Source organism: Rosa chinensis, chromosome 4 (genome assembly GCF_002994745.2).
Source record: "Rosa chinensis cultivar Old Blush chromosome 4, RchiOBHm-V2, whole genome shotgun sequence".
Taxonomy (NCBI): domain Eukaryota; kingdom Viridiplantae; phylum Streptophyta; class Magnoliopsida; order Rosales; family Rosaceae; genus Rosa; species Rosa chinensis.
The window spans coordinates 1,846,793-1,863,095 of NC_037091.1; the positions used below are offsets into that span (position 1 = coordinate 1,846,793).

A 16,303-nucleotide genomic window follows, 5' to 3' on the forward strand; every position below is an offset into this window, starting at 1 on the left:
AAGACTCGATGGCATCAGTTTCTTTGCGATGTGAGGCACTGGTCTGTGGAGATGAGGGTGGTCACGGCATGTATCGACGACCATACAAAGAGTTGAAGGAGGTAGCTCTTAGTTGAGGTTGACCAGGCCATCTGTTTGGGCTTTGGGCTGGAATGTTCTTTTAGACCATTAAGCTGTTGTCCTTCTAATTAGTTTAGTTTTTCTTTGCTTCTCTATTCCCTACTTTTGTAGGAAATTATGCACTTTTGTGTTTTTTTGTGTGCCTATTTACTATGTATGTTTCATAGTTCATAGGCTCGCTTTTAATAAGTGAGCACTGGATGTAATAGAGAGTGGTGCTAGCGTGCCACTTTTTTCTTACTTACCCATTATTATGTTGGTAGTAGAAGGTATTTATTCGTGTCATTCTGAGTGGAATTAAAAAAAAAAGGATAATACATATTTCCAAGATCAAAAAGGGTAAAATACATATTTCCTAGATGAATACAGGTTTGGTAACTTGTAAAGGCTGCTTGGGCGGTAAGGAACGCCAAAGTACACCAAACCCTATAAAAGGGACTTACTAGGTAACTCTCTCAAACAACTCTAACAAATTAACCTAAATATTTTCGGTGCAACTCGACAAACCAAACATGGCAGCAATAGCAACCGCGAGAGCGAGCGTGGTTCCGATGACCCGACCAGTTCAGGGCGGCGGCAAGGTGCTGAAGGAGAAGCTGGAGTTTGTGCCGTCAGATGATATAAAGCCGATCATGAGCTTCGATCAGATGAACCTCAAGGACGAGCTCCTCCGAGGCATCTACAACCAAGGTTTCAAATTTCGGTTTCGGTTTCGATTTCGGTACTTCAAATTTAAGGAAATTTCAGAGAAAGTTTCGATTTCGGTGGAAATTTCGGTTAAAAATAAAGAAATCAAATTAATTGCATTTATAAAATGATATTTTTGAATGAAACTTTTACATAGACTAAACTAACCTATAATAAACCTATTTACAATGTAACATCTCTAAAATTATACATTTATAACAGAATTATGATATTTTATATGGACGAGTAATTAACTAGTACTGTAGTAGATTGCTAAACTAGTGTTTTTATCTATGTGTATTGATAATGTGTTGTATATTGATAATGTAAATATGATTTACTTTTTTTAATAATTAGAAAATTACAAGGGGGTGGGGCAGGGCACGTAAAACCAAAACCCCGTGAATGAAAATGAACAAGTACAACAAAAGGAATATAAAAGCTACTATGATGTGGTTCGATCTAGCTGGTTGAACTTCTTTCATTTAGTATTATATAATACTGCTCCCAAGTACATGAATTTTGGAAATGATTTTCGTACTTCATCACATGGTTATTGTATGTGTACGTGTTGTTCCCTTTCCACATGCAATCCATATATCGGATATTGTGGGAATTACCTAATATGATGTTACAGTGTATGAAGCATACAATATTTGAGACGAAGCAAAAAGGAAATCATGTTATGGTTGGAGCATTCAACTTTGTAGCAGATAAAAACAAAAAGATTTTTTGTTGTATTCAACTTGATTGCAAAAAAAAAATAAAAAAATCAAAATTTCATATTTTCTCTATAAAAGTATGAAGTAAAAATTCATTGTAGGTGACATAAAATTTAACAGAAATTTTAGAGAAATTTCGGACAAAATTTCGGTATGAATTTTTAAATATATATTGTGTGTGTAGATATTTCGGAAATTAAGAATTTCGTGGAAATGTACGGAAAATTTCGGAACATTTCGGGAAACTTCTGACGGAAATGATATAGCATATGAATTTCGTTTCGGTACTTCAAAATTACGGAAATTTCGACGGAAATTTCGGCAGTTTCGGAGAAATTTAAAACCTTGTCTACAACTACGGCTTTGAGAAGCCCTCCGCCATCCAGCAAAGGGCCATCAGACCCATAATCGAGGGCCGCGACGTCATAGCTCAGGCTCAATCTAGCATTGGAAAGACCTCCATGATTGCCCTAGCTTCTTGCCAAACCGTCGACACCTCCTCCAGAGAGTAGGTTCCCTAATTTATTTGATTGATTTTAGTTCTAGTCTATAGGGTTAGGGCTTATTTATAATTTTTCAAGATTTATTCAAGTACATGTTAATGGTAGACGACAGTCCTAGACAATACTATTTAAAATTTTAAATTGCACCGCAAATTAGTCTACCTCTATACGGAGCTAACTTAGTTTACCACAATCGGATTAATAACACATTATTGCATGTAGACCTTTCCGTTTGGAAATTTTAGAGTATCACATGTTTCAAACCCTGATAAAGTTCTCGTAGCTAGTTTGTTTCATTGGATTTTACTTTACTATCTACGGTTAAGTTTAGGGGTAGTGTTGAGGCTTGTTTGTTATGTGTTTAATTAGTTACAATGTATTCTAGGGTTCAGGTGTTGATATTGTCTCCAACGAGAGAATTGGCGGCACAGACAGAGAAAGTGATACTGGCAATGGGAAACTACATGAGTATTCAAGCGCATTCCTGCATTGGAGACAAAAGCGTGGGTGAGGATATCAGAAAGCTAGAAAACAGAGTTCAGGTGGTGTCTGGAACTCCCGGTAGAGTCCATGACATGATTCAGAGGGGAAGTCTACGCACTCGACACATCAAACTACTAATTCTTGATGAATCTGATGAGATGTTGAGCAGAGGCTTCAAGAAGAAAATTTACGAAGTCTACAGACATCTACAAGATACCCTACAAGTTTGCTTGATCTCCGCGACGCTCCCTAATGAAATTTTGGAGATGACCAACAAGTTCATGACCGATCCTATAAGGATCCTGGTTAAACGTGACGAGCTGACTTTGGAGGTAAGTTAATATACACGAGGAATAATGTTGTTTCATATTTTTGATGATGTTGCATTACTATTCGAATGCAATATTGTGTACTAAATGTGTGTGGTCATGGCGCAAGGAATCAAGCAATTTTTCGTTACAATTGAAAAAGAAGATTGGAAGTTTGATACTCTTTGCGATCTCTATGATACCCTTACGATCACACAAGCTGTTATTTTCTGCAACACAAGGCGAAAAGTGGACTGGCTTACTGAAAAGATGCGGACTAGTAACTTTTCTGTGTCTGCAATGCATGGAGACATGTCTCAGAAGGAGCGAAATGATGCTATTATGAAAGAGTTTCAGAAAGGTCTTTCATGAGTCCTCATCACAACTGATGTTTGGGCTCGGGGCATCGATGTTCAGCAGGTTTCGTTGGTTATCAACTATGATCTTCCAAATAATCGAGAGCTATACATACATAGGATTGGTCGTTTGGGTCGGTTTGGACGAAAGGGTGCAGCAATAAACTTTGTCAAGAAAGATGATATCAGGATCCTAAGAGACATTGAACAGTACTACAGTACACAGATTGACGAGATGCCCATGAATGTGGCTGATTTACTATGAGCTAGAGGTCGCGAGCAGTAGGCCAGTAGCAGATAATAGTGAAATTTAGAAAGGTGCGAATGTGTTTGATTCTCATCACAGAAGAGAGGCGAAAGAAACAAAGATTGGGTTTCTGAACTGAAATTTCTAGGTCGGCAGTCGGGGACGAACAACACCAGCAAGAGGAAATGAAATGGATCCCAGACTAAGCCCTACTGCTAAATTTTGTTTATATATCCTCTCAAACGATGTCGTTCCATCCCTAACCTCGGTATTTTTAAAAAATTGAAATGGCCCCCCAAAAAATTAAAAATTTGAATATCCCGCCTAATATTCCCATCCTAAGGAGGCAACCCTGAACTTAAAATCTCGTGACAAACTTTCGAGTAAATTTTTTGTGTCAATTCTAAATTCTCAAAATCTCAAAATTTTAAATTCTCAATGTTATGCATAATCGTTTTAATGAGAAATAAATTTTAGTAATTGTCTTAATCCACGACAAACGAGGCTAATTTTTTTCACAATACATATTACTATGTGACTAATACATAAATGGGGTCGAATCTACTGTTTATAATTTTGAATTTTTGCAAAATCACAAAATAAAGATGTGTCTACTAACTTTGTCTAAGTTTTTTTTTTTTTTATTTGTCAATCACACGGTGTCCTCAAATGCTTCCTAGGCCCAGAGAATAACTTTGTCTAAGTTATTCATTGGTTATAGATAAATGTATACCATTAAATATGGACACGGTCAATGATAATGAATACGGTCAAAACCCAACCATTGGATGCGATATTTTAGATGTTATATGCATATGATAAAAAATTTATTCACATTTATACTCCTATATTTATTCATGACAATTTTTGAAGAACAATTTAATTGAGAGTGCAGTCGCGGGTAGATGGAGATAGGCCATGTGAGAGTGCAGTCACGATCCTCTTGAAAGCTAGAGTCGTGACAAAGCCATTATCAACGTTTTAGAGGAAATGAATATATTTGTAAAAGTCTGCTCACCTAAGGGACAGTTTTTAAGGGAATGTGAGGGACAAATGAATCTGATGGCTGAAAATAAATGCACAGTTTTAAGTTGTTATAATTTCTGCTTTTTTATTTCATACATGTGGTTTAGATGCATTTGTCCCTCAGAGTCTCTTAAAACTGTCCCTTAGGTGAGCAAGCCTGTATATTTGTAATCAACTTAAAGATCAAGGCCATAATGATGACCTACAAGGCCAATTTTTTCACACTAAGCATATTATGTGGTAAACACATGCACTTATAAGGTTGAGTTAACCATTTTTCATTTTTTATTTCTCGGATCTATAGAAATTTTGGATATGCCTAATGAGATTGTCTAACTTCTTCATTGGTTATATAGAAATGTATACATTTCAATAGGCCTCATCAACCCGGCCCATTCGTGGTGGGCTTGGGTCGGGCCGGGCTTTATTGTAAATCGAAGGATCCAAGCCCATCCATATAAAGTGGGCCTTGCGGGCTTTTCGGGCCGGGCCTTGCGGGCTTTATTTACAAATAAATCTTTAAAGATACTATGTTTCAAAAAAAAAATAATAATAATAATCTTTAAAGATACTAATTTTTTTATAAACCTATATTTATATATCGTACACTCTAAAGAGCAACCTCTATCAATTCAAAGAAAATGGGAAAATCGACTGTTTGATGTGATTATTACAATAAATTATAAGTGTGGTAAAAAATTTAGCCAATTTCACCAAATTTTCGAATCCGATCGAATTGGTCAACCGTTGTCATTTGTATGTCTTCTTGGTTGACTGATGGTGTGACCACCGCGAAACGTGCTTATTTTTTTACATCACGTCTTTAAATATCCCATCGATGGATGTGCGTGTACATAAGATAAAAATTTCAATTTTAATTACAAAGACGTTGGCCTATACCAATTTGCCTCCTAAAGTTGTATGACTTATACATTGCATTTAAATTGTTGATGTTCATTCTAAAGCAACCATGAAGTGGAAAATGAATTTAGAGAAACCAACCCCTCGATGGAGAGATTGTAATGTTTTATGGTGGTTGTAAAAAATCCAGCCAATTTGGTTCTCATTTCGAATTCGATCAACTAGGTCAAACTTAGTTACTCTTATAAACCTATATTTATTCCAAAGAGCAACCCCTATTAATTCAAAGAAAATGGAAAAACCGACCGTTGGATGAGATTATTATAATAAATTATGAGTGTTGTATAAAATTTAGCCAATTTCACCATATTTTCGAATCCGATCGAATTGGTCAACCGTCGTCATGATATGTAGAATATAGGGTTAAATACTGCTTACTCCCTATACTTATAGGGTTTCATCGTTTCAGTCCCTGACCTTCGAATTTCATCTAAAAAGTCTCTGAACTCTCAATTTCCTCCCAATTGGTCCCTGCCGTCAAGCATCCGTCAAAAACTCTATTATCTTCCTCTAAAAAGTCTATTATACCCTCATTTACTTAAAATATATATATATATATATATATATATTTCTCTTCCTCTCTTTTTTTATTTTTTATTTTGTTTCTTTTTACCTCTTCTTCTTCTTCCGGCTCTCTCGCCTCCTTCTATTCATCTCCTCATCAAGATGGTTCCAATCCATAGACTTTCAAAAGGTGAAATGAAAAAAAGAAATAAAAGAGAGAGAAAAAATAAATTAAAAAAAACAAAGTAAGTGAGGGCATAATAGACATTTTTGGCAACTTTAACAGAAAATTTTGACAGCAAGGACCAATTGGGAGAAAATTGAGAGTTCAGGGATTTTTTAGGTGAAATTCGAAGGTCAGGGACTGAAACGATGAAACCCTATAAGTATAGGGAGTAAACAGTATTTAATCATAGAATATATATGCACATATTCTATATAGAAGTATGAGAACTTCCACACACACACACACACACACATATTCTTATATATATATATATATATATGTGTGTGTGTGTGTGTATGATTGAAGAACAAATACAAAACCAGATTAATCAATCAAACCATGCAAGAAAAAATTAATTCTTGGAGATGAAGTCCATGTCTCCAATACGTCATTTGGTTATTATATAGTTTAGGGAGATTGGAAGAATGGTAGTCGAGATCAAGAGAGGGAGATATATATATATATGTGTGTGTGTGTGTTTATAAATATATATAGATATAGATATATATATATATATATATATATAAAACACATATATAATAGTTTACGGGCTTTTACGGGCAGGGCCTAGAGGGTTTTTGGAGGGCCGGGCTGGGTTTTTGCCTGCTTTTTGACGGGCCTGGCTGGGCTTTTGGCCCTCCATCGGCCCACTTGATCTGCGGGTTTGTTGATGAGGCCTACATTTCAATATCAACGTGGCTGACCAAAAAGAAATTGGTCAGATCGACCGTTACATGTGATGATCAGAATACTATATGCATATGGTAAAAAATTTAGCCACATCCGTCCTCGATCCACGTGGTCAACCAAATATATATTATTCCTTCGTATTTGTTCATTAAAATTCTCAAAGAGCAATTTAATTAAGAAGAGCTCCTAAGTTGAAAAATTTATACAATAATAGTTGAAGCTTGGCCATTAAAGCATGTGCTCACAAACTGTTTGAATGATTCATTAATATCGTTTTAGAAAATAAGTTATTTTGTAGACAGCTATAATTAACGGTTTTTTGTCTTGACCAAGGCCTAAACAATCACAAACGGTTCATATTACTATGGAGTAAATACACAAGCAATGTCGAATCCTTTATTTCTCATTATTGATGTCTCAAAATGCACGAAATCTCTACATGCCTACTAGTGTGGTCAAACTTTTCAATTGGCTATATACAAACGTATATCTTCCGATACCTACAATGTGGAGGAAAAAGCAATATGCTAATTTGACTATTGGATGTGATCAGTGCGGGCTAAAATAGCTATGCTGAAACATTTACCCTATTAGTATTCGTTTAAGTCTTGATCCACATGATCAACTATATTTTATTAAACTCAAATGCTCGTAATCAAAATTATATTTAAGTAATATAGGTTTCAAAAGAAAAATTAAAAAAAAAAAAAAAAAAACTAGGTCGAGCCTTTTTTAGTGCAGTTATTTTTTTATTAATAACTAGCATTCCTCCATGCATACTCTGCATGTGTGACATTTTTTTTTTTTTGAAAATGAAAAAGAAAATGAATGGAATAAAACAATTATTGGAAGAATATAGTGGGAGAGAAAAGTGGGTTGTGAGATTTTTTTTTTAATAAAAACCTATAATGTAATTGTCATATTCACCCTTATTATTTAATTTATTCTCAAAGTTTTTTAATCTCTTAGGGTCATTTTATGTCAAAATTTTTGGTGTTGACTAATAAACCCTCTTCTTTTAATAATAGTATAAATTCCCTTAAAAAAAAATTAATTGTATAGATTAAAATAAAAAATAAAATTTTACTTAAATAATGTAATTTATTAACAAGAAATAACCCTAGAAAACAAACAATGGCAGGGGTCGAACCCACATAACTCTTATTATAACCCTATGCCTTTACCGCTGTTCCAAGCATTGCCAATGTTAAGCTTTCTACTGGCTCTTTATTTATATTATAGTTAAGAATCAGAACCCATAAATCTAGAATCCCAGATTTGCTTCTAGTGATGGATCGATTCTTCCGTTCTTCTTCGACCTCCTTCAGATACCTCAGTTTTCAAATCTATTGATGGCTCTATCCTTCGGCCCTAAACTCATTTGGGAAGGAAGGCCCGACCTTTCATTTTCCGGCAGCAATGGAAGCAGCGGTGCCGACCGACAAGACGCCAGCGGAGGAGGTGGCGATTGGAGCTGTGGAGATGAGAATGAGGACTCGAAACCCTCAATTCCCTCCTCCCCTTTTCCTTTGCGATCCGATTAGATTAAGGCCATAATCAGAAAACCTCCTGCTCGATTGCGAGAGCGGCATGCTCCGCTTTCCCTACTTCCAAATTTTACCTGGTTTAATTAGAAAATTTGAATATTTACCCATCTCATGTATTTCTACCATGTTGACCAAACTTTTTTGGGTTTCAATTCTGTTAACGGGCATTAGTATAGATGTTAGTGCCATCTGGATGGTTGGATGAGTTGAATGGCTCAGATTACATATGAGTTATTATTTAAAGAAGAATAATGCCACATGTGCGTCAGTGTAAAAACACTGACGGTGCATAGAATCCGCTTCCACCAGGGAACTATTAACAAGCTTGGTAATTGAAGAAATAACAAAGGGCACCGACAACCCTTTCATTATAGAAAAAGAAAAAGTGGCTTCATCACATAATCACAGCACATGGCAAAAACTCATTGTTTTTTGTTTTTATGAATCTCCAAAGCAGATAGGTAACCCAAAAACTGGAAAACAAAAATCCTTTCAGAAAACCCAGTTTTTCACTGTACCATTCCAGTTGACCCAATTGCTATTCTCACTACAAGACCTGGCCCTCCAACACTTCAATTGCCTTCCATTGTCAAATCGCAAATGTAAAGGGTGGGTTCAAGTTCATCTTCTCACTTGAACTTTGAAAACCTAGATTCAAAGCTTTAATGTACATAAAACGCAGAAAATTATCTACCTGAAAAAAAAAATCAATGGACAAAAGCAATAGAAAAATGAAAACCCATCTCCTCATCTTGTTGCAGATCACGACGGCGGCATTTGCATCGTCGTTTATAAGTAAATACACACACTTTCTTTAAAGAAGAACAGCAGAGAGAAAGGAAGGAAACATAGTGGCTCTGAAGAAAAAAAGGAAGTGTAGACCATTAGATTAGAGAGCAACGTGTCTTCATCTAATTCAAAACTTAGGAAGCTCAGGTAAAAAAAAAGAGGTTAGGAGAGGATCTGCTCTCAAAATAATTTGCTGGGCTTCTCTTGAACTTGAAAGAGTATTGATGAGTGAGTCAAGTGAAAGGACCCGAAAGATTGTGATTACTGAATTGGCAGGGGCATCTATACTTTGAAATGATCTATTTGAATTAAAATGCACTACTTGTCACATCATTGTAGTGCCTTTTGATTGATTTTCACCTTGGAACATGGAACCATTTTGGATTTTTTGTGTCTTTGGAGTTTTGTAGACTTTTTTAATAAGAAAATATTCCCCTTTAGGGTAACGGTTGCCGCACTTTGCTGTGATGTGAATCCCAACTACGATATGTACTTATGTTTAGCCAATTGTGTCTCTGAAAACTTTGCATGCTATTAAGATCCAATGGCAAAGGTTGAAATACCAAATTGAATCCAATGGGAACAACTCAGATAAAGTCATAGTGGATATCAAAGTGGAAATGAGGCCATGAAAAAGATGTCCCATTGTTTTATGCAGAGCGTTGTAGTCATGTTAACCCTTTGAATTCATTGAAACTTTTCCGAGTCCAAGCATAGTGCTAATGTTTTTCTATACTACCAAAAAGCTACTGGTACAACAGATTATAAGCTGGTAAATCTTGTATACTCTGATATCTTCTAAAGATGGTTCTCTTTCCAACAGCGTCCGCGTTGCTTGCAGAAGATCTTGAAGGATTCGAAAGCCCTATGATTAGTCATCTCGAGAGCTTATGAGAAGAAACAAAAAATTCAGCGTTTACCAAATTTAGGATTGAGGAATGCTAAGTTCTAATAATAATGAGAAAGAAACTGAAAAAAAAAAAAAAAAAAAAAAAAAAAAAGTTGCTTTGTGTTAGTGGAGAGGTTACATTAAACTGCATGTTGGATGCATTCATAGCAAGCCACTGAGCGTCAACCATTTCAAAAGCTATACAGAACAGTACATTAGAAGCAGCTTCATCTTCTGCATGCAAATCATAAGTATTAGTGACGCAGTTGGAACAGTAACTAGGTTTACAAGCAATAAACCTAAACAAAGAGTTTTGGAGTCCACCAGAGATAAAAGAGAAAATTCTCTATTTGATTGATAATAAGATGAAAGATACTTCTGCAGCCGTTGCTTATATATGAGAAAAGAAACCCTAGGGCGACTAACAATGAAACCCTAAAGCCCACGGGTAAAAATAAAACAAACCCAAAACAAACTAGGAAATCGAAAATTTTGAAAAATAGTAAATTGCATTTTTGAGGCCCTAAACGACCCCGAAAGCCCGAAAAAGCCCACATGTCATGGCAGAGTGACGAGTTTTGTTCCTAGCGCTATTCTTTTTCCGGAAAGCTATGGCACGATCGAATCGGACACTAAATGCGAAAGTTGCAATAGTAACTTTCGTTTTCCTATTCCTCCTTTTGCACAATCGAATTGTTCTTCAAATCGGGCTGCCATTCGTTCTACATCAGTCTCCTCCACCTCCGAAGAATTCAACCCCGAGTTCTCTTCAGGATATAGAACCTCATCTTTACGAAACTCATGCAGATCAGTCACATTAAAGGTGTTAGAAATGCCCATGGAATCAGGAAGGGCAACAACATAAGCATTGTCGTTGATCTTCCTCAGCACCTTAAAAGGACCATATTTTCTGGGCTTCAGCTTGTTGTAGGTACCAACAGGAAATCTCTCCTTCCTCAGAAACACCATCACGTCATCGCCCTCTTGGAACACTTTAACTCTTCGATGCTTGTCAGCTGCAGCTTTATACTTGGCATTAGTTTCTTCCAGCTTGGCCTTAACTTCTTTTCTAACAACCTGCACATCTCTAGCCATACCCTCAGCAGCAGCACTAACACCAAAAACTTTAGGAAGCTTTACCAAATCAACCACATGTCGAGGAACAGCAGTATAAACTAATGAGAATGGTGACTTCCCTGTTGCACTATGCACATCACTGTTATAAGCAAACTCCACCTGTGGTAAAGCATAATCCCACTGTTTGGGCCTATCTCCACAAACACTCCGAACCATGTTACCTAAAGTTCTGTTAGTAACCTCTGTCTACCCATCAGTTTGAGGATGAGTTGTACTGCTACGATTCAAAGATGTTCCAAACATTCTCCACAATGTAATCCAGAAGTGACTAAGGAACTTCGTGTCTCTATCAGAAGTAATGGACTTGGGCACTCCATGCAAACGAACCACCTCCCTGAAAAACAGTTTGGCTATATTGGACGCATCAGCAGTCTTCTTACAAGCTATAAAGTGCGCCATCTTGGAGAACCTGTCAACTACCACAAACACAGAATCCACACCCATTTGGGTATGGGGTAATCCCAACACAAAGTCCATAGCAAGATCCTGCCAAATATCTTCAGGAACAGGTAAAGGTAGATAAAGACCTGTATTTTGGGACTGACCCTTAGAAACTTGGCAGGTGTAGCACTTCCTCACAATAGCTCCTACATCCCTCTTCAGCTGTGGCCAGAAATACCTCTCCTCAAGGCTAGCAATAGTTTTGTCACGGCCCAAGTGCCCACTCAAACCCCCTCCATGCAGATCTCTGATTAGTTTCTCCCTCAATGATGAACTAGGAATACAAAGCCGATTGCCTTTGAATAAATAACCATCACTCACATGGAAATCTGCAACTGCATGATTACTACTGCACTTGGCCCAAATTTCCTTAAAATCAACATCTTCCTCGTATAAGTCCTTCAAGAGATCAAAACCCACAACCTCCTGAGCAAGAGTGACCAGCAAGGAAGCTCTCCTATTCAAAGCATCTACCACCCTGTTAAGAGTACCAGATTTATGTTGAATCACAAAAGGAAATTTCTGCAGAAAACTCACCCATCTTGCATGCATCTTGTTTACAATTTTCTGACTGCTAAGGTACTTCAAGGCCTGATGATCAGTGAACAATACAAACTCTCTCTGAATAAGGTAGTGCTCCCATTGCTTCAATGCTCGGAACACTGCATAAAATTCCTGATCATACGTACTCCACTTTTGTCGAGCTTCACTTAGCTTTTCACTAAAGAACCACTGGTCTCTTTTCTTGTGACAACACAACACCTACTCCCACGCCACTAGCATCACATTCCACCTCAAACACCTTGTCGAAATTGGGAAGAGCAAGAACTGGTGCAGTACAAAGTTTCTCCTTGATTAAGGCAAAGCTCTTCTCTTGCTCTTCTCCCCACTGGAATTTGCCTTTCTTCAAACACTCAGTAATAGGAGCAGTAATGGTACTGAAATTCCTCACAAATCTCCTGTAGAAAGTAGCTAAACCATGAAACTCCGCACTTCAGAAACTGTTTTTGGAGCTGGCCATTCTCTTATAGCTCGTACCTTCTCTTCATCAACCTGAATGCCTTCCTCTCCAACCACAAAACCCAGAAACAACAGCTTACTAGTGCAGAAAGTACACTTTTTCAGGTTAATGTACAGTTTATTTTCCTGTAAGGCGCCCAAAACCTGCCTCAAATGTACCAGATGTTCTTCCTTGGTCCTGTTATATATCAATATATCATCAAAATACACCACGACAAAAGAACCAATAAAAGGACGAAGAACCTGGTTCATAAGTCTCATAAAGGTGCTGGGTGCATTAGACAACCCGAATGGCATAACCATCCACTCGTATAGGCCATCCTTGCTCTTAAAAGCTGTCTTCCACTCATCCCCTAGCTTGACTCGAATCTGGTGGTAACCACTTCGAAGATCTATCTTGGTAAACACCTTGGAACCTTCCAGCTCATCAAGCATGTCCTCCAAACGAGGAATAGGAAACCTGTACTTCACAGTTATCTTATTTATGGCTCTACTGTCAACACGCATCCGCCATTGATTGCCCTTCTTAGGAACAAGGAGGACTGGAACTGCACAAGGACTCATACTCTCACGAATGAACCCTTTTTTCAGCAAGTCTTCAATCTGCTCCCTCAAAATCTCGTTCTCCTTGGGACCCATGCGGTAATGGGGCAGATTTGGCAAACTAGCTCCAGGCACCAAATCAATCTGATGCTAAATGTCCCTCATAGGTGGTAATTCCTTGGGCAACTCATCTGAAATCAGCTCTTCAAACTCTCCCAACATATTCTGCACTTCCTTATGGATCACCATATCTTCCTTTTCTGCAGTCAACAAACCTTTAATCACCATTGGATAGAAAACTTCAGATTCTTTAAAGGCTTCCTCCATCTCAAATTCACTGCTAGACAAGGTCAGAAAACTCTCCCCTTTCTTTCCACCAGACTTCTCAAATTGTAAGACAGGAGCCATAGCAATTTTATGACTATTCCATATAAACATCATCACATTATCTCTGCCTTTGTAAGTCACATCCACATCATATTGCCAAGGTCGCCCAAATAAAATATGACAAGCATCCATATCGATAATATCACACAGAATGTCATCTTTATAATGCTTACCAATGGATACAAGTACTTTGCAGGACTCAGCAACTCGAACCTGTGGACCTTTTTTGACCCACCCAAGGGAATAAGGTGCCTCATGAGGCTGTGTAGGTAACTGCAAATACTCCACCAGCTTCTTGGCTACAAAATTTTCACAGCTCCCATTATCCACAATCAAATTGCACACTTTGTTATTAATGGAACAAAGTGACTTGAAAATATTACGTCGCTGCCCATCTTCTTTAGGAGACAATAAAACCCGCTGCAACACAATATTAACCTTTTCAGGAGACTCCTCCACCGCAAACTCAGCCCCATCATAATCGTCACCTCTTTCAACTTCTTCTTCATCTTCATCATATTCACCTATAAGAGCAGCTTGTCTCCTCTCAGGACACACATTAGATCTATGCCCAGGCTTGTTGCATCTATAGCAGACTTCTGTTGTAGGCCTAGCATAAGGATTATTAAGCCTCTGGTTTGGAGCCCTATTTGGAGAACCACTTGAACTGCCAGTCCATTTAGAAGGAGGATTGGAAGCCCTAGAAGCACTTCCTGTATTCTGCTGTAAGGCTTTACCCTTGTCTGTTGAGGCGTTTACCAAATCTGTGCTCCTTTGGTAGTTATATCTCTGGAAAGAAGAAGCTCATGAAGGCTTCTCTAACAATTTTGCCTTCAATGCTAGATTTGAAGCTTCTGCCATAGTCCACACAGTTTGCAACCCAATTTTCTCCTGAATGAAAGGTTTCAGCCCACTGATATAGCGAGCCACCTTCTGGCCCTCAGTTTCTCCTAGTTCATTACGCTCTGAATAACGTAAGAACTCAGCGTTGTACTTAGCCACTGTCCTAGTTCCCTGGACACATTCAATATACAACCTGTACAGAATCTGCTCATAATCATCTAGCAAGAATCTTTCCATCATCAGCTGTTTCATTCTTCACCAAGTTTTAACGCTCTGCTTCCTCTGCTTCTTTAGAGTATTCTGCAACTTATCCCACCAAACTGCAGCAGTACTCTTCAATCTCCAGGCAATATGCTTGACCTGCTTATGTTCAAGCACCTCCATAATCTCAAAGAATCTGTCCACCTGAAGCTGCCAATCCAGGTAATCTTCCACACCCAAGTTGCCTGAAAAGAAAGGAATTTCAGCCTTGACTTTATAATCCTGGTCAGCTTGTCCTTATTGTTCAGGTTGCACAATTTCTTCTTCAGACTCAGATTCTAAATCATTATCAACAACTTCACCACGTGGAGCCCTAACTCGCTGGCCTCCTTCCCCGCCTATATTTCGATTGTTGTTGTTGTTACGTTCTCCCACCAATCCACGAATTTCTCCAATCTGATTGTTCATGGTGTTGATGGCAGCAGTAAACACTGCAGTAAGAGAAGCGGTAAGAGCATCAAGATCTGCTTTCGTAACTTCACCCATTGCTACCAAGGTAAATAGGAGAGACAGGGAAGACCTGCTCTGATACCACCTGACGCAGTCGGAACAGTAACTAGGTTTACAAGCAATAAACCTAAACAAAGAGTTCTGGAGTCCACCATAGATAAAAGAGAAAATTCTCTATTTGATTGATAATAAGATGAAAGATAGTTCTGCAGCCATTTAAGGTTGCTTATATATGAGAAAAGAAACCCTAGGGCGACTAACAATGAAACCCTAAAGCCCACGGGTAAAAATAAAACAAACCCAAAACAAACTAGGAAACTGAAAATTCTAAAAAACAGTAAATTGCATTTTTGAGGCCCTAAACGACCCCGAAAGCCCGAAAAAGCCCACACGTCGTGGCATAGCGACGAGTTTTGTTCCTGGCGCGATTCCTTTTCCGGAAAGCTATGGCACGATTGAATCGGACACTAAATGCGAAAGTTGCAATAGTAACTTTCGTTTTCCTATTCCTCCTTTTGCACAATCGAATTGTTCTTCAAATCGGGCTGCCATTCGTTCTACATCAATTAGATCCAGGAGGTTGAATATCACATTATTAAACATAGTCGATCATTACCGCCTAATAGTGTGAGGTTTAAATTTGTTTACCTCCTAATAGAGTGCAAGAAATTTATCCCGAGAAGACACCTTGGTCTTGCTGCAGGGTAACATGATGTCAATAAAATTTCAACCTACAAAGTTGTTTGTGTTATTAACATAATAGGAAAAGTCTAAGATGTTAATTAAACTTGTTTACAAACCCGACCAAAGATCCAGCAATTGAATCAACATAAATGATATGTTTATGCCACCAACAACAAATGGGTATTCCTAATTAAGTTGCTTGACTCCCACCTTGCTTGAACAATAATCTCCGGAAAGATGCCTTCACTTTGAATTTTATAAAATGAGTATCAAATTATTTTTTATGCACTTCAGAAATAAGGAAGGTAAGAGCCGCAAAACAGGATAGAGGCATACATGGTGAGTCTCGTCAAAAGGTACTTGTAGTCCTTCTTGAAGCCTCAAAAGTCAATGCTCCTGTTAAGTTAAAAACACATTTTGAATCCCCAATGTCTTCACCAAATTACAAATGCAAAGCTTAGCAACAAAGCATGTACAACTTGCAAGTATGAAGTCTCTTTTGGTGGGATACTTGTGCTA

At 37.8% G+C, this 16,303-nt stretch overlaps 1 protein-coding gene and 1 pseudogene across 1 annotated transcript; one reads left to right on the top strand and one right to left on the bottom strand.

Annotated features, from left to right (window-relative positions):
• Window positions 1–695: 695 nt before the first annotated feature.
• LOC112200391 lies at window positions 696–3,444 on the top strand (annotated as a pseudogene).
• Window positions 3,445–13,309: 9,865 nt separating this feature from the next.
• On the bottom strand, window positions 13,310–15,136 carry LOC112197233. The gene is made up of 5 exons (XM_024337852.1): window positions 15,016–15,136; window positions 14,660–14,835; window positions 14,378–14,560; window positions 13,695–14,335; window positions 13,310–13,580 (listed from the first exon to the last, which is right to left on the bottom strand). The coding sequence occupies exons 1-5, from the start codon at window positions 15,134–15,136 to the stop codon at window positions 13,310–13,312; spliced, it is 1,392 nt and encodes a 463-aa protein (XP_024193620.1).
• Window positions 15,137–16,303: the final 1,167 nt, after the last annotated feature.

What these genes read in the sequence shown, in the direction of transcription:
- LOC112197233 (XM_024337852.1), bottom strand. Translation starts at nt 15,136, where the DNA reads ATGGGTGAAGTTACGAAAGCAGATCTTGATGCTCTTACCGCTTCTCTT. An exon ending in CTTCAAATCTAGCATTGAAG is followed by an intron (nt 14,336 to 14,377) that starts GCAAAATTGTTA and finishes TCTTCTTTCCAG; the next exon opens with AGATATAACTACCAAAGGAG. An exon ending in CATTATAAAGATGACATTCT is followed by an intron (nt 13,581 to 13,694) that starts GTGTGATATTAT and finishes TATATGGAATAG; the next exon opens with TCATAAAATTGCTATGGCTC.